Source organism: Nipponia nippon, unplaced genomic scaffold (assembly GCF_047370975.1).
Source record: "Nipponia nippon isolate SJK-2023a ecotype South Korea unplaced genomic scaffold, ASM4737097v1 scaffold_9, whole genome shotgun sequence".
NCBI lineage: Eukaryota > Metazoa > Chordata > Aves > Pelecaniformes > Threskiornithidae > Nipponia > Nipponia nippon.
In genome coordinates this window covers 16,140,548-16,166,219 of record NW_028262413.1, presented here as the reverse complement: position 1 = coordinate 16,166,219, position 25,672 = coordinate 16,140,548, and the positions used below count along the sequence as shown (strand labels likewise).

Sequence of the window (25,672 nt, the reverse complement as noted above, 5' to 3'; positions counted from 1 at the left end):
GTAAACAAGAAACATTCTGTAAGACTTTAACAATGCTTTCATGGTACAAAATGATGGTAAGAATACAAAATAAATTTAAAGGGTGACTTTTACAATGTTTTAATTGCTAAGATAAATATTTTTATGCTAAAATATAAGTAACTTCCATCTGATAACAATATATGTGTTTCCTAGGTCGTCACTATGGTGCTGTCAGTTGTGAGGGATGCAAAGGTTTCTTTAAAAGGAGTGTGAGGAAGAATTTGACCTACAGTTGTCGTAGCAACCAGGACTGTATCATCAATAAACACCATCGGAATCGCTGCCAGTTTTGTAGGCTTAAGAAATGTCTAGAGATGGGCATGAAAATGGAATGTGAGTGTTAAGTACCCAGTGTGATATTGTGCCTACCAAATAATAAATATGTGGACTACCACTTTTTAGTGTGTTCTCTCCATTTCCATGTACGTTACTTGAAGGAAACGGAACTTTCGGCAGCCAAAGCATCTACCTACCGTACCTTTCTTTCATCGCTATTTTATGTCTGAGGTGCAGTAGTGATTTGTTTTGAACCATGTCTCACACTGCTGTAGTCTTTGAGGAGCCCAGTTAGAGCCTCACTTAGAATGCATGTTAGAAACACAGTGTATGTTTCTAATACAAAATATTTTAACATGGATGGACATAAATCTGAGTCTAATGTTCCATGGTCAGAATCTGCTTTCCTTCTGGTTTATTTTTTCTTCTTTTTCATCCAGTGATAGAAAGTAGTTGATTTTTTTTTTTTTAAATATTAATTTGGTCGTTTGTGAGCATTGTATTATGAGGCATTGTATAAACTGTCCTATTTTAAACAATATACTTCCATGTTTGTATGCAGTGCTTTGTACAATTACACTGCTAGCATCCAAACACCTCTTTCAATGTATTTTGTTTCCAGTTTATAGCACCTCTGCTTCTTCAGTCCAGCACTTCGTGAAGGCTATTATCTGGTTGCTTTGTGATAAATTTATGGAGAATTTAAGGTGAAGCAACAAATACTTTTCTTTTTCCACTCTGATCTAGGCAGGATAAGTTCCAACCACTGAGTTCATGGGAGGCAGAACTTTAATCTGTAAATAGGGACATCTTTGTTGTATTTGGACTCTGGAACTTCAGACCTGTAGTGATGATTGTTGTGCTTTGCACACGCTGTGCTGAGTATAGAGGGAGACATTTGCACAAGAGAAACTGCTGTATTTCCAGAAGCTAAACCTTTCTTATCCCAATATGATTAGGATGTATGCTCACTGACTTTATTGGGCATTGGGTCAGGTTTCTGATTAATATTTATGTATCCCCCAAACCAACAAAATGGATATACCTACTTTTAAGCCCCTAAATTTTGCTGACAGTAAAAATATTAGCAAAAATAAAATCAGGAACTAAATAACTCTTGCTGGTTATGAGGACAGATAGAGACATATCCATGTATTTTACTGTTACATTCAAAAGGGCTAGAGAGGAGGGTAGAATTTTTTTGTTTACTTGTTAATTAATAATGTTAATCTTCTGGACCAATAACTGCTGTATGATTAATTGGTACAACGAATAGCACAGAAACATTGTCTCCAGTTATATTATGCCTTACATTTGTAAAGTGAGAATTAATATTAGTATAACTCTTTTAAAATTCTTTATATTACTTTCATAGTCTTTTACTCATTTTATTGTCCTCATTTGCAGGTGAAAAATTGATGCAGTCGAATGTTATGTCAAGCCATAGAAGAGTTTGTAAAGTTCAGTGACTTAGATTCCAGATAACTTTCTGGAATCTGTTTAATAATAATACCTTAATATTATAAAGATGCACTTTTCACTTCCTTTAAAATTACAAAGTTACTGTTTCTTACTATTTTTATTAAAAGATTTACTACACTTGTTTGGCACATTGGAGACTGAGCTTATTTTCTTCTAGTTATCAAGTAGAAATATTTTCAATTCTGAAAAGGTTAGTTTTGGAACACTGTTGCCTAACTGGGTGGAATGGATGTGAGTGCTTTGCTTATCGTGCAGAGACTTGTCTCCCAGGGAATTAACCTGCATCTCTCATGTAACTTGCCTGTCTTGACTTTTTCTGGGTTCGTTCTGGGTTTGCATTGTTTTGAATCATCCCGAGTATGACTGTGTCTAACATTTAGGTATAGCTTTACCTGTAATAAATAAATAAACAAACAATTTGAAAACACATTTTGCAGAATGTTCCATCTTATTAAATGCCAATGAAATAGCAAGCTTTGACTCCATTTCAGCAAATCTTAAAACAAATGATCAATCTGTGACTCTTAGTTAAAAATGTACATAATCACAGGTATAGTGAAATTGGAGGCTGTGTTTCTTCAGTCTTCATATTCAATTTCCAGTTTTGCACTGAGCTGATACACCATCATAACTGTGCAAACTGGAATCCTACTGTGAGAATTTTACTTTCTTTTTGTATTTTTCAGTTGAATTATTTCCTTTCAAATCTGCATGTTTCTATCTTTTATGTAGCGGTTCAAAGTGAAAGAAAGCCTTTTGATGTGCAACGTGAAAAACCAACCAACTGTGCAGCTTCCACTGAAAAAATCTATATCAGAAAAGATCTACGAAGCCCTCTAATAGCAACTCCAACATTTGTGGCAGACAAAGATGGGACGCGGTGAGTACCTCAGTTTAACGGGTCTTGTTTAAGGTTATTTGTGCATATTACTTTGCAGGCACACCTATACTTTTTTTTTTTCCCCTCTGCTCCAAAGAATTGGACAGAAAAGAGCTCCAATTTACTGTTTCCATTACCAAGATCAACCTAGATTGTTCTGCTTCTCATGAAAATGTTTATGTCTGAGTACAGCTGGGCGGTTTTCAGTTCGGAGCTGGCTCTTGTCCAGCCAGGTCAAAGCACAGGTAGGGCAAATATATGATATTCAAGCAAAAACCATGTAGGCTTACGCTGTGATGCATTCAGGTTAGCACTTCTCTGAAATCAAATCTGCAAATGGCAGACTCGGTCTTCCCTCTCCTAAAGACAGTAGTAAAAGGGACTGCAGTGACTGCTGATGCAGATCCCAAGAGACCGGTCTCAACAACAGCAGCTTCCTTTTACTATATGGAAGATATTCCAAGATGGTTCCCATGCTCTCAGTTGTCTCCATAGGCAGTGGGTGTGGAAATGCATATAATAAATAGAAGCAAGATTTGTCTTAGTTTCTGAGTAGAATAAAAAAAGAACTCTAGGTTAAATATCACATTTTTAAAACTGTAGGTCCACTTAGTTTATGAATGGATAATAACCACCTAAAGATATGGGATCTCAATATTTTATATATATATATATATATACACATATATATATATCTATTCTTTGTTGAACAAATGACACTGCAGTTAGGAAGACTGGACTGCAAATTTCTTGAAGAATTGTTTTTCAGTGCTCTTGTTTGCAAGTCAGATATTGTTCAAAAGTACTGCTTACAGACACATTGGCTTCTTTGAGATTTCTTTGTGCTACCCTTACAGTCCTATAAACAATATTATAGTCCTTAAGTGTGACTCTCTATTATTTATGTAGGATTCAGATTTGCATAATGCATGATAACTTGCTGCCTGTGGTAGTTCACAATGTTAGTTAGTCTCAGACCCCTTAAACTATAAATTCCCTGTGGTCTGAACCTGTCATCCGTGCATTTGTATTGGGTTATCCAGACTCGGGAGTGTTGTATAAGTAACAAATAAACTTATCCTTGCTGACTGCAAAGACTTCCCACTGTCTCCCTAAATTAGATACAGCAAAGGGAAAGGATGTTTAGTCAAAAAGTAGCAGAAGTAAAGGCAGCAGAGATTTTATGCAGACCTTGACTACATGACTGTTTACAGCTGTATTTTGGGATGTAAAACATATTTTCTTGACATAATTTTTTTTTCTTCAGTGCTGTCCATTGTCTAACTTGGAATGCACAGTTACACCTTTCTCCAAAGTCTAATGCATAATGCTAGAGCTATTAAGTGACTTCTGAGAACATGAGAAGACAACAACTTTCCTTAAGACAGAATAAACCAGTGTAAAAAGCAAATGAGAGGACATCTATTTGGGAAGTTGTCATTGCTTTTGCACAGGAAAGGAAACATATTCCAGACTTTCTGTCTTTCAAGCTACTTTTTGGAAACTGTTTCAGAAAGACTTTAAGTCCTGATGAATAACCTCTGAGCTTCATTAAATTGTTAATTTAAGAATTGGTAATCCGTTTTATTCTGACATAGGTTGTTACACATTCTTCTGATTAATGTAAAATATTATTGACTGTCAGGTGCCTTATGCTTTTGAACAGGTCAGCAGGTCTTCTTGATCCAGGAATGCTCGTGAATATTCAGCAGCCTTTGATCAGGGATGATGGTACAGTCCTCCTAGCTGCTGACTCCAAGGTATTATTCTTTCAGTTAAGTTCTGAACATATATATTTATTTGTTCAGATTATTTTAAGCTATGTACATAGACACAAATAATTCTTGCTCTTGAGAAGATAAGGTTGGGGTAAGGCTGAAGATCTGTATGAATGGAGGTAATCAGCTGATCAACAGGAACATGATTTCTTTTCATGGACATATTTCTGCAAAAGGTCAGCCACAGGTAGTTCCCCACATGATATGTCAGCCAGGGCTAGGATTGATGATTACAATAAGATTTTAAGATCGTTGTGAGCCATTGTTCTTGCTGTAGGTGTTCAGGAGAAAGGAAAAGGTACATAAGGGAAAATGAACACAAAGATTAAAAATGGGAAAAATTTATGTATGATACATCGCCTATAATTTTGATTTACTAATATGGTTCTTCCTTTTTAGGCTGAAACAAGCCAGGGTGCTTTAGGAACACTAGCAAATGTTGTAACATCCCTTGCTAATCTCAGTGAGTCACTAAATAACGGAGATACTTCTGAAGTCCAACAAGAAGAGCAATCTGCAAGTGAGATTACACGGTATGCATTTATATTTGCATCTGATTTAGCAATTTGTATTCTGTATGGTGTATACTGACATTCATTCATTGAAGTAATTTGGTATTGTGACACCAAACACAGTAGAGATTGCCCCCTCCTTTGAAACACAAAACCAGTTCTTTAGAAATTCAGGTTTGGCTGTTGTCCTCTTATGAAGAACTGTGTCCTGTGTTATAAAGGTAGTGTTCTGAAGCTAGACCAGATTTCATACTCAGAAAAATCATAAATGACTAGTTTGTGACCTTGAGGGACTCTGAGAATAGCAACACTTTGGTACTGTTTTATTGATAGGCTTGTTATATGGAAGCTTCTCCTGCGCAACACTCATGCCCTTAGGCCTGCTCTTTAGGGGTCTGTATTACTGCAGATTTCTTTTTGAGATTGTGCTGCCATAACACCTGATGGTAATGTAGGGAAAATGTAGTTAAACTAAGATTAATAAACTTTTTTTTTAACGTTTAGAAAGAGTTTGAAGTCTTTATTGTCGTCTTTAATGAGAAAAATGGGAAAAAGGAACATGGAGTCTTAAAATTTCCAGCAGAGCTTGAGATTTTTACGGGTGGGATTTTTAGTGGGGCTTTTGTTGGGGTTTTTTTCTGGGGGGGTGGGTGGGTTGAAGGACAACATAAATTGGCAATATAGTGAAATAAGAAAAGTATTTGGCCTCAAAACTGTCCATTGTTTCTCCAGTAGAAGATTTTTAAGAGGAGCTTAACTTCACGCTCTTAAGTCTTTTATTTAAACTCTTGAAGTGAGTGAACTGATATTTAAAAATACTTGACAATGCAACTTTGACTTATGTGAACCTTGTACTCTTTCTTTAAAGCAGAAAAGAAATCCAAAAAACCCCCCCAAAGCTTCTTGACAAAAATACTGGCAAAACAGCACTGTATCATAATACTGTCCACTGGTATGAAATTGGAGCACAAAATTCTTCTTTAAATCTAAGCTCAGTTATCATAAGAAGGGAATTTACACTGCCTTATTTTGGCAATGGCCCAGCTACAGCTTGAGTATAAAGGAGTCCAGGGACCAGTCTCTCTTATGTTACTGTCATAAGGTTTCTAAGGCTCTGTCTATACTGTGAGATCAGGAGTGTCTGGTTGTATCTCATCTTAAGGGAAAGGAAATTCAGACATGTTGTCTAGAAGAGAATCACGCTATTCTCCACTGTTCCAAGAAATTGGACATCAAGGACAGGGACTGCAGGGTGTTCTCCAAAGTGCATCTGGTCTGTAATCTTCACATAATCTGTTTAAACATTCCAAGGTGAGAAGGAGGGGATAGTGAATGGTAAGCACGAGAGACCCCTTTACTAGTACAAATGCTAGCATAAAACTATTACAGCAGGATTTGCAGTAATAAAAAGTTCCGCCCTTACATGGGAGATCTTTTACCAGCGATATATGGGCAGATCTATTCCTTTTATTAATGTCTGAACAGTACAGAGGGGCTGGGTTGTAATGAAAAGTCTGACCTTGTGTCTTAGCATAAACAGTTCCTGTATATGTTACTTCTAGGTGGAAATGCTTTATAGCATTTAATTTGACCAGTACTCTGAATTTTTTTTTAAGGTGTAAGGAAGCACTCTTTCATTGTTTATTACTTTTTTTTTTTTTTTTTTTTTAGGGCATTTGATACTTTGGCTAAAGCACTTAATACCACAGATGGTACAGCAGCTCATAACTTGGCAGATGGGTTGGATCCTACAGGAGGAGGGAATATTCATGTAATCAGTAGAGATCAGTCAACACCAATTATTGAAGTGGAAGGACCCCTACTTACAGATACACATGTCACATTTAAGGTATGTGCTTCTTTAAATGCCTTACTAAACAAAGTAACACTTAAGACATAACCCCAAATCCGTTTACTGTGTTTTCTTTATTCATATATTTAATTTTGGCAATATAATCTAGGATAACATCTGCTGTTACAAAGCTTCTAATACAATTTTCACTCTTGCATGCTGTATCTAAAGTGTATAGGTGTTATTTCATAAGACCTTTTCATAGACAGAAGAATGCTTTAAAATTTATTTCACTTTCCTTGTTGTTGATAATCACTTTTCGTGTCATCCATATAGTATGATGTCTTGCTTAATTAATTTATAAGTCTAGATAGTGTAAAACTTTAATCTAAAAGGCTCCTTCATATAAAGAGAGGTTACAGTGACTTCTTAGATGCTTATGGTTAGACTACTGAAAAAGGTCTTGCATTTTAGAGATGCTTCAGCTTCAATTGAATACAAACACATGTTGATAAACAATGTGCAAGAAACAACAAGGGTGTTCATCTTGCTGTGATCAAACTGCACTGTTTCAAGAAATATGACGATCATTACTGAAATAAGTAATACTTACTGTAGTCAAATTTTTATCATAACCTGCTTATTCCCATTAATGCTGTTTCGTGATTGTAGATTCCGATTACGTGACTTTCCCACTTTAGATATTTAGATTTTAGATTTTGCTTTGCTTCTTTATAAAAGCTTTAAAAGATCTTTTATAGCACTGTGGTGCTAGCCAGCACTCCAGAACAATGAAATTTATAGATTTAATTATTATTAAATTAATATTAAAACATTTTAAAAGGAAACATTTGTGCTCTCTCGCACATAAAATGTCTTGTCTCCTATTCCCATTGGCATTCCTTGTCAGTAATAATGAGTTATTTAGTACAGTTTTCCTTTGACAATTTCTTGTCACACAGTTGCTTATGACAGACTATAAGAGTAGTTTTAATGTTTTCGCTGGTTATTTCATGGATAATAAAAATTGGTTTATGTCTGAACTGTGTATATTGTACTGCACTTTTATTTTTTGCAGCTGACAATGCCCAGTCCAATGCCGGAGTACCTTAATGTACACTACATCTGTGAGTCAGCATCACGACTACTTTTCCTCTCTATGCACTGGGCTAGGTCCATACCTGCATTTCAAGCTCTGGGGTAAATGGACATACTCTGTTGAATGGTTTGCTTTCTAATGAATTTAAGCACGGATGTGAACACTTTTCAGCTATTTTGAATTTTTAAATGATGATACTGTTTAATTTTTAATGAATTCTTTAAAATGTGTGAAGACTATGCAATATTCTCCTTTTTGAAGAATAAAATAGAAGATGGCAGAGGAAGGGATAACTACAATATCTGATGTTACTGCGGTTACAGAAGCTAAAGCCGAATCAAAAGCAAGCATTTAATTTGTAGAAATATATCTTGGTAAAGAACTGGTGAGCACTATTTTACAGATAACCTGAAATGGTTTCCTGTAGTTGGCCTATCACTTCTTTTTGCTTTTTGAAATACTTGTAATATGCTAATATATGCCTTTTAGTAAAGTGGTTTGCAATACATTAATCCTTATTATTAATTGTTATAATTAACATAATTACACATAGGGTAATACCAACCTGATATGAAAACTACCTACAGTTGTTTGATTTTCTGTTGTTTATAGGCAGGACTGTAATACAAGCCTTGTGCGTGCCTGCTGGAATGAGCTATTTACCTTAGGCCTGGCACAGTGTGCACAGGTGATGAGTCTGTCAACTATCCTAGCAGCTATTGTCAACCATCTCCAGAACAGCATCCAGGAAGGTATGTTTTCAGTGTGTGATTCCTATATGTGTTCAGTCCTGTCAACACTGCAGGGACATTTGTATAACATTTCTCTTGAGGTGTTTCTTAATCAGTGGCAGAATTGTTCCCCAGGATCCAGGGGAAGGAGAAGCCTTCTCTTGCATAATTACCTTTCCTCGGGTGATCTACAACTTTGGTTGCACTGACCTCAGAGAGATTTCTGTGGGACAGATGTGTCCGTAGAAGAAACGGGGATAAGGCTGGAGGACGTATCCTCCTGTCTTCTACATCTGACGGGCAGTATAGAGAAAGACAAGTACGTCCTAAAGTTGGATGTGCTCACAGAACTTTCCTCCCATCCAGATGTAATTTTTTTTCCACTTAGAATAATGATGTCTTCTTCCAAACCACACCAGAATTTTTTCCTTCCAGAACTTTCCTTCTCCTCTTTGAAGTGTAAAACTATAGCATTTGCCAAGTGTCACAACAAGCATATTCTTGCAAGTATAATGGTTTTAGATACTGCTATAATGCAGTAATGATTAATGTATTTTGAACTACCCTCTGAAGCATTAAACAACCTATTTTCTTGACATTCTTAAGAAGATTTATGTAATTTTATTTTTTAATTCAGTGTTGGCCTGTTGATAATGATTACTATATCTAGAATGGGTGATAATCTGTTATGGCTGCTTTTTTTTCATTCTTTTCTTTCAGGATGCTCCCAGTCAATATGATCGATTAGCGTGAGAATAGCATTCCATTTTTAATAGGAGGAAAAAACCAATACTAGCAGCTTTAAACTCTGCAAACACAGCATATTACATGAAAGCTAGCTTAAATTTAAATGTGAGTTAAAAGTAGTTACAGAATACTATTTGGTATCAATTTGTTTGATGATTTTTGTGGTGCCATTATTGTGCACACAGCAAAAATTGGAAAATAGGCTTTTACTGAGGAGAGTAAAACTTGATTGTAGAACTTTAAAATGTACAAAAGTAGATAATCTGAAAAAATGTTTACTATCCTTCAGTCCTAGTAAAGTACATTTGTTTTAATCTACTTTATTAGCTTCATTATGATAAAGTAAATTAGACAGAAATTTGGTTCTTAAATGGATAGTATGCTTGAATAATGAATATAGGGGCTTTTTTTTCTTTTTTTGATGTAATTTAAGAGAGCCTGGACAGCCCTCAAAATACAACAAACTAATATTCCTTTCCTGCACAGAGAGAGGCGAGAATTTAAAAGACCGACAGGGAAACATGCACATTGTGTGCTGCACAGAGTTCAGCTTTTAATTATATCTCTGTCAGAATAGAGCCGTCTGTTCCATCTACATCCCAGGCAATGAGTTTGTGGAGGAGTAAGTGGTGGGGCTATTACAGCCTGAAGCTGGCTTCACTTCTGTTCCCGTGTCTCAAAAAATAAAAAAATAAATTTGTTCTACAACCTGTACTTCCAGTCATACCATGTTACCTGAGACTGGCCAAGAAAAGAGGATGATTTGTTTTAGTTATCTATTCTGCAAAGTTATCATATTATATTGTGTATTATAACTTTAAAACTCAAAACAAAGTGAAGAAATTTCAGAACGTTATCTAGGAAGCATATTAGTGATGAGGCTATTTGGAAACTCTGGAAGTCAAGTTCACTTTTCCTGAGTATTTCTGCACCATCGTTTCCCACTTAATATATAGAAATAAAAACATTATATCATGTCTATCTTGATCCATCGTGAATAACAAAAAACTCTTATCACAATTCATGTATTTTAGAAATGTAGATAAGGCTTTCTTATTTCAAGCCATTGTGCAAAAAATATTTTTTCTGTTTAATCTTTTTTATTGTGGTTTCAGAAAGTATGTAAAATAATCGTAAATTACATCACAGATTCAGTTTAAGGCACACGGGTCTAAGCAGTCTTACACACTATTAGCTGTACAGACAAAGGTAAAATATTTAAGTTATAATGATATGAAATATTACCATTAGCGATCATGACTGGAATAAAATTATTCTAATGTGTTTCTCAAGAAAAAGTTTTATCCCTTGTGAATTGACTTATCTCTGAATTCTGATTATAGTAATTATATAGTCAAAGATTTTCATTCTTTGACTAGTCTGCAGATACGCAGTCAGAGAGAAGTTATATTTACCAAAGTAGAAATCTCTCCCTCCCTAGCTGAGCAGGTAATCCCACTCAATTGTGACTTATCCACAAATAGTATAAGATTTTTTTTTTTAAATCAACATTTTAAGAAAGAGTATGAAGCCAACATAAGGAACATGATGTTTCAAATGATGGAAGAATCTGTGTACATGTATTGGAGTGAATTTACCCCATTGGAAGGAAGAAAGACTATTTACCACAGTAAATGAAAAATTCACTTCTGAAAGTACAGATAGAGGAAAAAGTAGCACTGTCATTGCTGCTCTTGCATTCACTTCTAGAAAAGCTAACTCAATACTGTTTGAATTTAAAATTAGGATTGCATGATAGCATTTTTTTTTGTGCTTCTGTTCATTCCCAGAATCACTCTAGCCATTTGTAGAATAATTCACCATAATTTGGGAGTCTCTGCTCAGAACAGTACATCACTGGAATAAGATTGGTGTTGCAGATATGCTGTACTGGCAAAATTATGCAAAAGAGTTAACATTCTGTTTGCTAGCCCCGTGTCTCACTCAGCTTTATAAATCTTTGCTTCCCTAATCATTCAGGCTATCCTTATATGTTAAGTGGTTTTAAGATAGCAAATGACATGAAAGACTTTAAAATGTCACTTCACTTGTTTTACAAAAGGATATTGGTTAATATATGAGATGTACTCGAGCTCACATGAAATACTAAGCAATATCTTTTTGTAGATAAACTTTCTGGAGACAGAATAAAGCAAGTCATGGAACACATCTGGAAACTTCAGGAGTTCTGTAACAGCATGGCCAAGCTTGATATTGATGGATATGAATATGCATACCTTAAAGCTATAGTCCTCTTTAGCCCTGGTAAGGAATTTAGTAACCATATCTGTTTAAATAATAAGCATTCACACGTTAATGTTTTAGCAATTTTTTTCATGAGACTAATGTCTTGAGATGAGACTGATCTGTTAAGCTGCAGATAAAATGATTGTTCCATAATGATTTATCACAAATTACATGTTTTGTTGTAAAAATAACGTCGGAGCAACATATCCATGTTATTTACAGTTCCAAAATATCAGGTATTTCCTGTACACCCACCTTAGAAGACTAGACTCTCAATTATCTTCAGCTGAGAATCTAGGAGTAATAAGTTATCTGGGATGTGTACTAGCAATATTAATGAAATAAATGGCAGGAAGGATTAGAGGAAATACATATTCACAGTGAGAAAAAGCAATTGGCTTCAATTTTAATATTTTTAATACACTCATAAGAGGGATCACTGAAATATGAGCAGAAATACCACTGTATTTTATATAGAACATCCATAAAATCTCCAAAACTAAATGTAAACAGGCTGTCTTCCATTTGTTACCAAAAAAATGACAGCAGACAACTAAAGCATGATCAACAGTGTTTATGAGATATGAGGATTTACTCAAAGAATATACTTGAGATTTTCTGGAATTATAAGGTAAGGACATTAAAAAAATGGGAAGTGACAGTCTCTTTGGCGAAGGAGGAGAAATGTTCCTAGGACACAAAAAGGTTAATTTAAAACTGCTGACAGGCTGAGTGAAAGGGAAGCTCTTGCTCAGAAATGTAAATTATTTACTTTAATTCAAAGGTGTTTACCACTTTGAATTTAACAAAATAGAAAGAAAAGGAGTATCTTGTTATCAGGCATTTTGGTTTGTGTTTTTTTTTTGCATTGATATTATTTTTCTCTTTGTAGTAAAACTTACTTTAATGAGAAGACATTGGTGTCCTGAAATTTGCTTTTGAAATTTTTTTTGCTGATTGTACCATTAGGGTTAGGTTTATTAGGGTTTTTTATTCAAGTTGTAGCAGCAAGAAACTCTTCAAGCTAGCTCTGTCCTGTTTCAAGGCAAGAGCAGTTGGAACACAACACTGAAGATATTTGCAAATATGTGGTATTTTCTGTTTTTTTTCTGATCATGTGACTGTCTTTGAGGAGCTGAGCCAGCTGGAATTAAAACATGAGACAGACTCAGGAGGGTCAAGAAATTGATCTGTCAGGAAAATGACCCTAGATAATGCTCAGTCAGCATAGTTAGTCAAAATCAGAGAGGCAAACACATTTAAAAAAGCAAGGTTAGAAATATAAACTAGGAGTGTCATTGCCTGGTACATACCTACAGGCTTAATCTTTTTCCACTTTCTTGTGGATACACGCAGCTAGAGAGAGAAAAGTGAGCAAGATAATTCTGAAGCCAGGAAGTAAACGTTCAATTGAGTGGTTTCCTTTATACAGCTAACATGTTAAACATCACAATACAAGAGAAATATTTAAATGAAATTAAATGCGAGAATCTTATAACTACATATATTTCACAATGTATAGGGAAACAATCGACATACAGAAATGTTTTGTTTCTTTAGATCACCCTGGTCTCACCAGTTCAACCCAAATAGAAAAATTCCAGGAGAAGGCACAGATGGAATTGCAGGACTATGTACAAAAAACCTATCCAGAAGATACTTATAGGTATTTATTGTCTATAGTACCCAAAGTAATGTTGTGGGCCGTAGCTGGCAAAAGTACAAAATAACATCATTGATGTAAAAATTTCCTTTTTGACATCTGTTCTTTTTTGACTATGGATGAGAAAGAACTAGAACCTTGTTCGTAAAAGCAAGCAGGTTTGTTTAAAGATAGGGAGAAGCAAGAATAGCTGTCTAGCTTCTTCCACATAAGTTAAACTTGAGTACTTTCTTTTTTTTTAATTCTTTTTTTTTGAGTCTTATTGCCATGTTTAGAAAAGTAAACAGACTTACTTTATTAGAAGTCTCAAGAATAACTGCCTCATCTGCCTCAAGCGTCTTTCATTCAAACTGCCTCCTTTTTCAAGTTAGTTGTCAAAGAGGCTTTGAGATAATAAAAGGTGATTATCATCCTTTAAATGTTTGTCAAGTTACATATGCAGAAAAGTATTAAAACTATCAGTTTATAAACCTTGGAACAATAAGGATTACATGTGGGGAACAGTAACCAACTCTTAAGCTTCTGTCCTACTTAATTTCTCCTTTTTTTTTTTTTTTTTTTTTTTTTTTTAAATTTCCAAGGACTTCTCCTTGAAAGTCTCTGATTTGTTTTTTTCACTTCTCAACTGGTCCTGTTTCTTACTTGCTAGAAATAATTACCCTATTTTCTAATAATCTCCATCAAAACTATTTTAAATTTCATCAGCACAATGATTCTCTGCACTACAAGGGAAATTCTAACTTCTGTCTAGCAATATATCCTAGAACATATTCTCTTCTACTGTGAAAGGTATCCCCATGTAAAGAAGCATGCAATCCCATACATTTAAGCAAGGTCTGAGGGTAGCGTATCTTTAAAAAAAACAAAAAACAACCAAGCAAACAAAAAAAGCCTGTAAAGAAGAGAGCTTCTTCCATCTCAGAAACTGGTTTCTGCACTGATCTTACAGATTTAACATTGTGTGGGGCACCAGAAAGGGCATCAGGATTCCCAGTTAGGCACAGTGAAGATGGGGTTCTCTACTTCAGAAATATCCTCAAATCCCACATTCTTCTTCTGTGTACAATTCAATTATTTTGGTTTGATGCGTGAGAGCTGGATATCTGCCATAAAAAGAGATACAGAATTTGTTCCATATACTTACTTCTCTTAATAGTGGCTCAAGGAAGAAAATCAGAGTTACATTTCCCAAACAATGTCCTATTTTAATTGATATTGTCTATATCCCCATGCTCACCCATAGATAAGTTTAGAGTACAAATCTGATTATTTCTGAGCAACTGAATGCTGGCACAAATTGAGATAGAAGCAAAAGTGTTATAATTTTCACAAAACCAGCAGCATAGCTTGGATTTTTTTGCAATTTTCCCATAAAGTTTACAAGATATGGTATATTAGCAGAATGGACTTTATATATTTTCTCCATAGATATTCAAGCATTTTCCAGAGGCCTGTGTTCAGTGCTGCCTAAGGTTTGCTATTACATGGCTCTGGTTGAGGAAATGTATTTATTTTGGCATTTGTGATGTGCATCTGCTATGTAAACACAGCAGATATGCTTTCATCACTGTCCTAAATTTCAAATGCATTGAAAGTCCAGAAATTCAATACGATCACTTCATTATATTGGGTGTCTGTTAACATCCTGGTATATAAAAAACCACAGCATTTGGCAATATGAGTAGCAGCGCATCCCTCCAAATTCCTTTTCTCATCAGAAGCAGATTCTCTTACTGCCTTTTATACATACCTTGTCCCATTCTTGCTATCTGGTTTGTCATTAAGTTGCTAGGCAACGGAGTAAATTTTAATTAAGCATTTTAATCTTAAAATTGTGCAAATGTTCTCACTAGTCAGTATGAATATTATTAGTCTCAGCGTTGTCCTGAACTATGAAGTGCTTCCAGAGCTGAGAATTTCAAAAGCAGACCAGGAGAACTGTGTTTGTGTGTACACATTGTATCTAGAAAGGGCATTAATATGTCCTTTTCATTGGAAAACCACAAAGAAAGATGGTGGCTTTTCATTTCACTTGCAGGACAGAAAAGCAACCATTCTTTTTATGGTAGCTCAATTAGCTTTAATTGCCTCTTTACTACCATTCATGAGTTACGGTAATACTAAAAGCAGATTCAGCTCTTTAGCCACAAAGTATTTTAAACTGGTGTTATATGTATTTATAATCCATTGAACTTCTTTTTCAGGCTAGCCCGGATTCTAGTTCGCCTGCCAGCACTTAGGCTGATGAGCTCTAGCATTACTGAGGAACTATTTTTTACTGGTCTCATTGGAAATGTTCCCATTGACAGCATAATCCCCTACATTCTCAAAATGGAAACAGCAGAATATAATGGTCAAATAACTGGCACGTCTGCGTAGTGGAAACAACACAATTTGATGGATTGAAATAATTTTCGTAAAAACATACAATTACGAAGTTAAAAGAATAGCATTTTGGTATGTACAAATATTTCCAACTTGCTACCAGTTTCCTGTGAGATTTCTCCTTGTCTGTTTGCTGATGTTGACAACATTTAAGCAGCTGTTAAAAGACCTGCTATAGGACCTTTTCTGCCACAAGGAATATTTTTGATGCCTTTCATTTAAAAGGCTATAGATTACTGAACATACTTTTCACATGCTTTGTATTTAGAAATTATCAGTGGTTAAAAATAGAGTTTTATAATATCAGAGATTAGTAATAAAATTACTTTAAAAGTAAAAAGAACAGTATGTATATATTTAAAAATATCCTTGGAATTAATATCTAATAAATGCCAGGGTATAATACTAGCACTTTGTAAGCACTTCTTGTCAAAGCGACAACGTCATCAACGCCCTGCTTATGAGTATGGAAAATGAAAAAAAATTGCATATGTCCTTAGTCAAAATGCTAGTGATTTCTGTGAAAATGTAGAATGCTACAGGAGACAATCATTTATTCTACAAAAAGTCACTTGCTCTTACGTTATGCATGAAATATTAATGTGGATTCTTAAATCAGATATCCACATCATATGAGACTATACTCTGTTAAATTAGTGCAGTTGTAATTCACAGTACAATGCAGTCATAGTGACTATTACGTGCTACAGGAATTACCCAAACTAGGAGAAAAAATGTGTTTCTTGCCACAGTAATCATGAAATATTCAGGTGACCTGAAGTTTCTATTCAGACCAACACAGTCATGACAACTGTTACTCTAATAGGAAGCCTTTTGATTGTGGGGAAAATCAGTCATTAACTGGAAGAACAGTCATTTTCAAGTATATATTTCCAAACTTACTCCTTCTCTCTGTATTCCTGAACACCCTCATCATCCAGCCAAAGGTACAATTTAAAAACTGAAATGTGTAGAACCTCTGGCTGTCAGCAAGAGTATATTACAAATCTCTCTTACTTTATTTCTCCCTTCCTCCCTCCCCTTCCCTGACTGAGCATTCCCAATTTTGCAGTGCTCTCAACCTTCCTAGGACTCAATTTGAAACTGAAATATAGTTAGGATTTACATTCAGTCATATACAATTGCCGTTAATGACTGATATACCATGGAGTTATAAAATTAACTACTTTTTAATTATCTAGAGTGATGATCCATCAACATGTTTTCTAGTATTGGCTATTAGCTGCTAGCATTGCTTTCATTTTAGTATAATTTATTATTGACATTAAATATTTTAAACAATCAAAGTTTAAAAAAAAGTCATGGCAATTAATACCTTCATCTGATCCTGGCTCATTAGATACATCAATTATTTTAATTACTTGTATGGTAGAGGCATTTTCTACTTGTGTATTTTTATGTGACAAAAATCTAATGGTAAGTTGAGCACTTTTGTTTTTCTTCTGTTATTGACATTTATTTAGACACAGCAACCACATTGGTGTTTGTGTCTTTTAAGGGTCTGAATTGTAGCCAAAAGACCTTAAGCAGCTCTAGATGAGACTTCTGTTGTAATAAAAAGTCTTGACCTGGTATACTTCACTCTCATTAGGAGGCTCACGTTTGTAGCACTCATTATGACACATAAGGCTATTTAATTTTAGCTTCTGGATGCATTAAAGTCTTCTACAGTTAGCATTGTTACAGCATTCAGAATCTTCTTTTCTCAAAAGGGTATTACAAAGAGTCCAATGTACATGCAGAGATTTGTAATATTGTACTTTCATTTCTCTCGGCTTTTGCTATAGCAAATGAAATTGTCATATTTTTAATGTGGTGGAAGATCCGCACTCTGAATGTTAAGTCAACTGGAATGCAGAATTTTGTACTAGCTGTTTTATTCCAGTGTAACTTCTTGTGTGATTATGTCAGCACTTCCGATGCAAAGTCCCTGTTTTAAGGGTATACAATTTAAAAATTAATTGTGATATTAACAACATCAGAAGAAGCAGCTACCTTGGAAAGAGTCGTGGCCATTTTTTGTTAAAATTTAAAATTTTATTGGGTTATGTCGTTGTTCTAAAAGCAGTATGCATTGAACTATTGTGATATTTTTCATTGCAAAAAAGATTAGGCAGTTTAATTTGCTTCCAGTATTTTGTAAAAATAATTTGAGCAGATAAGTAAGCATTGTTAATGACAAATGAAATATTCCTTAGCACAGAAAACAGCCATTGAAATCTTTTTTCCCAAATTTGAATACACAACAGCTGGCTTTTTCATGACAAACATCATTTCAACTTGCAATTTTTCAAGCAAAAGGGCGCCATTTTCTGTGCAAAAATTTGTTTTCCTAATTTTTCTTATTTCTGATGTAAGCATAACAGTTCAGGAAACAAAATAAAGCCACTACAGTTTTTTGGGAACAGAGGGATCGCATGAAATAAAACTTAAAATGTATGCATTGTATTACATTTGTAAATAAAAGTGGTAAGTATCATGCAGCTCTGTTTACAAATAAACTACACTCCCTACAAATGCAAGGCCACATAATACTATCCTTCATCCATCTCTGGTAGTCACTTACTCTGCAAACAGTTCCCTAGACTTTAGGGATAAAATATTAATTTGTGTAAATGAAGTAGCAACAATGCAATCCATATTTAGGGTTTATTTATTGTGCATGCATAGATGAAATGGAGCAGTTCCATACTCAAGATTCTGATTTTACCATCTAAAAGCTATGAAGTCTCTCTTTGTATAGCATCATCAGCATAATTTGCTGGCTTGCATTAGTCAGAACCAAGCTCATTTAGTCCTTAGGGCATTAACAAAAAGTACTTTTTCTATGCACTATTTTGATTCCAAGACTTAACAGTTTGGATTGTGGAAATTTGGATGGCAGATGGTAGACCTTAGAGCTTAAGAAATATTCAGAATCTAAAATGTTTTGCAAATTTGATATTAGCTATAAATAATAAGATAGATGTGATGAATAACCTAACACTTCTTTCTCACATGCTGCTCAAGGGTTGTCATAAAAATGAGACAAAGATTTGGTATATGATGGAGAGACACTGAAAGCAATCACTTAAGACACTGCCATATAAAACTATAAACCATCTTCTCCAGTGCAGTAGGGCTCCTTCGCGCTAAATTTCAAGTGTAATCACAGAATCAGAGACTGGTTGAGGTTAGAAGGGACCTCTGGAGCTCATCTGGTCCAACCCCTCTGCTCAAGCAGGGCCACCTAGAGCCAGCTGCCCAGGACCATGTCCAGGAGACTTTTGAGTATCTCCAAGGATGGAGACTCCACAGCCTCCCCGGGCAAGCTGTGCCAGTGCTCAGTCACCCTCAGAGCGAAAAAGTGTTTCCTGATGTTGCGGGGACCTCCCGTGTTTCAGTTTGTGCCCATTGCCTCCAGTCCTGTCACTGGGCACCACTGAGAGGAGCCTGGCTCCATCTTCTTTGTACCCTCCCTTCAGGTATCTATACCCATTGATGAGATCCCCCTGAGCCTTCTCTTCTCCAGGCTGAACAGTCCCAGCTCGCTCAGCCTCTCCTCACAGGACAGATGTTCCAGTCCCTTCATCATCTTTGTGGCCCTTTGTTGAACTCTCTCCAGTGTGTCCATGTCTCTCTTGTACTGGAGAGCCCAGGCTGGACACAGCACTCCAGCTGTGGCCTCACCAGTGCTGAGTAGAGGGGAAGGATCCCCTCCCTTGACCTGCTGGCAACGCTTTGCCTAATGCAGGCCAGGATACCGTTAGCCTTCATTGCGGCAAGGGGATGCTGCTGGCTCATGTCCAACTTGGTGTCCACCAGGACCCCCAGGTCCTTTTCTGCCAAGCTGCTTTCCAGCTGGGTGGCCCCCAGCATATGTTGGTTCCTGGGGCTGTTCCTCTCCAGGGGCAGGACGTTGTTCTTCCCCTTTTTGAACTTCATGAGGTTCCTGTCCGCCCATTTCTCCAGCCTGTCGAGGTCCCTCTCAGTGGCAGTACGACCCTCTGGTATATCAAGGTGTGAAGCTGCTCATCTATCAGTGTTCTAGGTGTAATCTAGCAGTGAAGCTATTTTAGCCCATTCAAAGAAATCTTTTTCTTTTCCTTGTGTGTCCATCAGTAAAAGACAGATGTTCAAGAGGCACAGAACTGATGAAGGGATTCTTTCTGCCAGCAGTTTAGGTGTTGCTTGGTAGCAACAGAAAAAGGCACATCTAAGGAAAACTCCAGAGGTCTCACAAAGTTACTCTTGCTCTATGTTAACCTTTGACATTATCTTCAGCCTCTTGTGGGGACTGGGCTTTCAGGCCACTCTAACACAGTGAAGGCAGAACAATGTACACAGTACAGCTGCAGACTCAAGCAAGTTTTAAACTATCTGCAGAAAACACCACAAGGCTGATGTAGTTCTTGTCATTTGTGAGGTTTGTTCCATCCCCCCCGCCAGTAACGGAAGATGGTAACAGGCTAATCTTACTAGCTTTACTTCTAAATTCATTTCCTTTTTGTTTCTTCTTTGCAAGTGCAAACTTTTGCTTATGAATATGGGACAGGAGAGTTTTTTACTATTATAACAATTACTGGAAAACTATTGATTTTAAGTATGGAAATAGCTTGTTTTCATAAAGGCCAGATTTCAATGCCAAACTTGTGTTTACAGAAGTAGGAGTCACAGGATCACAGTCTGAAAATGATTCTAAGAATAGTGACATCTCACTGAAGCTCTACTTAGTGCCTAAAATTCATTCTCTAGAATTTTCCAAGTCCTGTTTTTGCTGCTCTTGAAATGAAAATATTTTAATTCGGTAGAAGTAATAGTGATAAACTATCTGATTAGATCTATCTGAACTTGAGTACATGTGTATATTGGTAATAATTCATTCAGACAAATGTTAAAATTCTGCGCCGACTGAAACTAGGGCATGCAGGGAGTGATAATGAGGCAATAATGTCCATTTGCCATGTGCTTTGTTTCCCAACTCCTTTGAGAAGGAACTGAATTTGAATCTTGTAGATAAAAAGAACGATGATCAATAACTGTGTAGGAGCATTTTGGGTAAGCTTTGTAATAATGATTTTTATTGCATTTGTGACAAGGGCAAGAAGCTATACTACTTTTCTTCCCTTAATTTACTTACTTTGGACTAAAGAGACACAGAACTAAGACCATGTGCAAAAGTAATCTTTCTCTTCCTATTTACATTACTTGTGAGTTAGATACAATGCTTTTGGTGCCCGTGGAGTTACTCTGGCATGAAGCAGGTAGAAGAGGAAAAAATAATCTCCAAGGAGAGATCCTTCAAAGAGATCATACAAGCCTTTATTTTAGCTGCCTTAAAATGTTAGATTATTAAGGAGGCTTAGTTTTCAGAGCACTTTGAGGCAAGAAACTATTGTTGGTCACCACTGATTGATTACCTGGTATCATTTACCAAGTCTCTTTTTACCATCATCTGAAGCACTTGGCCCTCGGGGCAGCCATAATGCCTCCGGTGAAAAGCCCTGACTCAAGGTTTCTGTGCGGAATACAGCTGGGTCTGCATTATCGCTATAGTACGCTTCGGCAAAGGGCATATTCTGAGGTGTGACAGGGAAAACAAGTCAGGGCTGAAGTTTCCAGGTGAAACCAGTTTCCTGACTGTGTTTCTTCTTTGGCAGAGACTGTAAAACACTTCAGTGTTTTCATTGTTGTGTACAGTACACAAGACTTCCACAGATTCCTGAATGATTTCATCCAAGATGCTGAAGATGTCAGTACATTTTCCTGCCCATTAAAATTCAGAGGGTAGGTAGGATTCTTCCCTAACTGTTTAATTGGTAAGGGATAATTTAAAAAAGCACCAAATAGCATGAGTAGCAAGGGAATCGGGAATACAGTTTAGCCAGGAAAAGGGAACTGGACATTATCAGGCTCAGGATACTGCCGAAGAAGCAGTGGTCAAAGCAGCTTTCTGCCAGAACAGCACCGGTCAGGGGCCCTGGTTGAACTGGGTGGTGTGAGCACTAGAACGGGCAGGTCAATCAGACATTCACAGGTGCACGAACAAATACCTACAGGATGATATCATCCTGAAAAGAAAAAAAAAAAGATAAATTAAAATGCTATTTTTCTGTTTGAAATCTCTCTCCTCTCCTTTGGTTACTCTTTAGAGTGCAAAAGCAGGGTAGGTTGGTTCTTTTTCATCTACTCTTGCCCATAAGAGAAAAAGCAGAAATAGCAGCAAACAAGAGGTAGGTTCCCATCTGTCCCAGTAGTTTGCCACACTTGCCATACAACAACAGAAGAGCTGCTGCGGTGGTTTGCTCTGATGAGAAGCATGGGCCTGCTGTGAGAGCAGCACACAACATCTGCAGTCTAATACCTCCGTATATCCAGGGAGAATCAACAAAATAAGGCCATGTTCACCCCGTAGAGGAGAGTAAGGGACAGGGGAAGGACAAATTGCCAGCATCCACTGGATCTTGAATGACAGAAAATTAGTTTAAAAAACAGCTTTATATGAAAAATTACCAAGAGGGCATGGCAAACGGGAGAAAAGGAAAACATTTACTTTTTGCACCTTTTAATTCTAAAGTTGCTGAGTCATTTTAACAGTAAATTCTCCTGAACTAAGTTCAGGCTTATTGTTTGATGAAAAATGCCATAACCCCTCTTGTTAGATAATGCTACAACCCTACTTCTGCTGCAATCAGTGTTATCAACTTTATATGGGAAATTATTTGTGCAAAAAAAAGTAGAACATTCTTATACTGAGGTTGCAAGTGAAAGTAAAATTCTTCGTAAATTTTAAATGCTGTAAGTCTAAATATATTAGATTTGGAACACATCAAACCCCAGAATTACCTTATTACTGAGCTTTTTGTTGTGAAGTCGTGCTAAGTTCATCACAGATAATACTGTCATAATGTTCCATAATTCCCACAGCCTGTTTTATCCTCTGAGTTAGAGTAATGCTTTGAAAATGGCTTATTATTGTTAAATTCATGCCTGTCTTCCTTCTTTTTAAAGGGTTTGATAGATTTTTACACAACTTTATTTTGTGCCTCCCACCATTGTGCATTTCTGCATGTTCAATTTTAAAACTCACTCGAGCAGCTAATGCATATGTACATAGTTGTATGTATGTGTGTATGAATGTATATGTTTATACCTATCTGTCTAAATATATTATGTACAGTGTATAGAAAGTGTGTAGTGTATGTATATATGTACAGCTATGTAGCCATGTATTCATACCGTTCTATATGTTAAAGCTTTTCATTCGTTTGCTAATCCAGAGCTTCCTAGTTTTCATTTCTTAGCCCAAACTAAGCCTTGCCTAAGCAGGTGAATCCTCATGAATTTCAGAGCTTTGCACCTTTTTCTAAACCCAGCCTGAATTTAGTATTTTCTGTTCAGAACTGACAAATATATTCCATGAATTTTCTGGCTTTTACATTACTCCCTTTACCTTTTCTCATTTGACCTGTAGAAGTCTGCCAGTGAACAGTTAATTGAACATGTCTGTTAAAAATAAATAAATGAATAAATAAATAAATAGTCATAGAAAATACTTCCCTGTTTTCAATATATACTGATTCTCTTTCAGCCTTCTGAGAGACTTTTTTGTAAGGTTTTATTTTGCAGTGAAACTTGGTAAGAGATTGATTTTTTTAAGTGTTCAGCAGTGGCTTATTGGAAGAAAAACAAGTTGCCCATTATCATTGAACCGTAGCACACAGAACAGGATGCAATGGATGCTGTTTAAAAAATCAATACTCCTATTGCCATAATGATAACATGAAACCAAACCGTTAGTTAAACAAAGACTTTGTCCTCTGTTCAATGAAACAACGACATTTCTGTTACAGTGGTAATTAAATAAGAGGGAGATTGCAGCTAGTTTATTTCTTAGCAAGCATCAAGACTTACTGAGGATTTTCACGATGCATTTCAATTGCATATTCACTTTCCAGAGTTATTCTCTTTATTGTCTAGCTTAAACTAAATAAAGCTGGTTAGTTCATTTAGTTGTCAGACTAATGTCCGTTTTCACGTTCTGGCCTTTCCTGAAACTGTCATCTGTGCAGATCTTGCACTGTGTGTGTGAAGTTTCCACTGTTCACATGGGAGCTGGGCACATGGAGCATTTATGAAATTAGACTTGCAGTAAGACAATTTATTACTTATAGGAAGTATTCAAACATTTAAGTTATCAAAATATAAGTAGTTCTTGCTCCTTCTCCCTTCTGATGACTTCAGTTACAAAGGAAGCCTTCTGTAAAAGTACTTCTATTAACTTTGCTTTTTTAGAAAAGCGTTTCACAGACCGTGTAGGGGAGTAGTTCAGCAAGTGTTGTTTCTGTCATATTAAAAAGTTGAAGCAGAATTTTCTGGACATTTATTTCTACCTTTTGTACTCAACGTGGCAAAGACTTGTGTATGTTTAAGCAGATAAGCAGACACCAATTAAAATAACGTGAGCTTCTTGCATGCTTAAAGTAAAACACAAGTCTCTCTCAGAGTCAGACCCTGTGCTTATAAAGTCTTTGCTATGGAAAATGCTAAGAATGTTCTCTGTTTCTCACTTTACCATTTACTAAGTGTTGGTAAGCTTTTGTTTCAAATATAGAAAAAACCTGTAAAACATCCATTTTAACATTTTTAATCTTATTTTTGAGACTTTCAGCAGGAGAATTATTTAAATTAATGGCAGGAATTCTTGTGACAGACTGTCCTTCATTGGTGTCTTGACAATCAGTGCTGTTTGAATGATGTTTGCTTTCCTCTTTAAAGGCTGAATGGAAACCTGAATGTCTATTAACGTCATTGTACTGTAGTAACATTTTTAAAGATTAGGAAGCCAACTGGGATATTGATCAGGATTGAATCTGTTTAGAAATTCAATTGTGACTTTAGAAAAAGGAGCATATTTTAAAACTGAGCTTGTTTAATGTACACGTTTGAGTTGGTTGTACTCTGAAGGACAAAATGCATTCAAATTTAAGTGGCAATAAAGGCTCTGTTGTAATATTCTATGGAAACTGTGGAATGTGAAATCAACTTTCTGTATTTGATCACAGAAAGCAAAAGTCAGAGAAGCACACCTATTCCCAGGTATTTAACACCCTTGAATAACTGGCTGCTCGTACATTTTTTAATGATCTTAGATAAATAAGGCACAAGTCCATTTTAAAATATTTTTGATGATTGTGGGTTAGAAGTAGGACTGAATAAATTTCAGATAAAAAGGATATTCTTTAAGAAGAAAACATGTTACTTACAGGGCATGTATGTTAAATTTCACATACATGGAATCAACATTAAATGTGGGAATATTTTTAATAATTAATCTGTACTCCCAAAATACGTTGCAAGCCAGTGTTCAAACAGTTTCATAATTGAAAAACTGCACATAGTGTAAGTGTTGTATCTGTTTGGCATACCAGGGAGATCCGAGCTCCTACAAAAATAGCAAATTTTTGTAAAAGGAATCATCTACTTTTAATTCCTTGGGATGTTTTCTGGAACTCTCTGTTCATTATAATTTAGAAAACTATTGTTTATGTTATTGTATTTTAATTTCAAGTTAAAAACCTTGCAAAAGTTGTTAATTTCTCACAGCTTCTTTTGTGAAATCAGCATTGTTACGTGTGATAGCATTTAAAAATAATAGCATGTTCTTTTTTTAATCTGAATTTTATATCTAATCAATGTCTTCAGTCATGAAGAGAAATTTGCATTGTTGTGTTTGTATATAGAGTATTGCAGTGCATGATTTAGCTTATGCATTTTATTAAATGCTGTTTAAATGTGGCATTATATTGTTGTGGCTTAATACTACTACCTAAATGAGGTTTATACCATTAAAGTGAATTACAAATATAAATGCATTCTTGAGTTCTATTTTTAAGTTCACTTAATTTCTTCTTAAACATTAGGTGTGTAAGCCAAATACATAATTTACTATCTTTCAGAGAGAAACAGTATTTTCCCTTCACTACAGTGATGATGAGTGATTTAACCGGGTCTAAGACAGAAGATAAATCCCATGAACCTTACTGACACCAGGGAGCT

General features: G+C 35.8%; 1 protein-coding gene across 5 annotated transcripts in view; it reads left to right on the top strand.

Moving 5' to 3' along the window:
• The window catches only part of NR2C2 (nuclear receptor subfamily 2 group C member 2), a 44,301-nt gene extending 22,564 nt beyond the window's left edge, over positions 1–21,737 (top strand). For 4 of the 5 annotated variants that reach the window (XM_087743304.1, XM_087743303.1, XM_009462987.2 and 1 more), the window contains 10 exons: positions 175–354; positions 2,512–2,659; positions 4,326–4,419; positions 4,837–4,970; positions 6,621–6,798; positions 7,820–7,941; positions 8,453–8,592; positions 11,446–11,583; positions 13,126–13,231; positions 15,433–21,737. In XM_087743304.1, the coding sequence (XP_087599430.1) occupies positions 175–354; positions 2,512–2,659; positions 4,326–4,419; positions 4,837–4,970; positions 6,621–6,798; positions 7,820–7,941; positions 8,453–8,592; positions 11,446–11,583; positions 13,126–13,231; positions 15,433–15,607 (1,415 nt within the window). In that variant the 3' untranslated portion in view covers positions 15,608–21,737. The remainder of the gene's footprint in view (positions 1–174; positions 355–2,511; positions 2,660–4,325; positions 4,420–4,836; positions 4,971–6,620; positions 6,799–7,819; positions 7,942–8,452; positions 8,593–11,445; positions 11,584–13,125; positions 13,232–15,432) is intronic. The other variant, XM_087743307.1, reaches the window with a different exon arrangement.
• Positions 21,738–25,672: the final 3,935 nt, after the last annotated feature.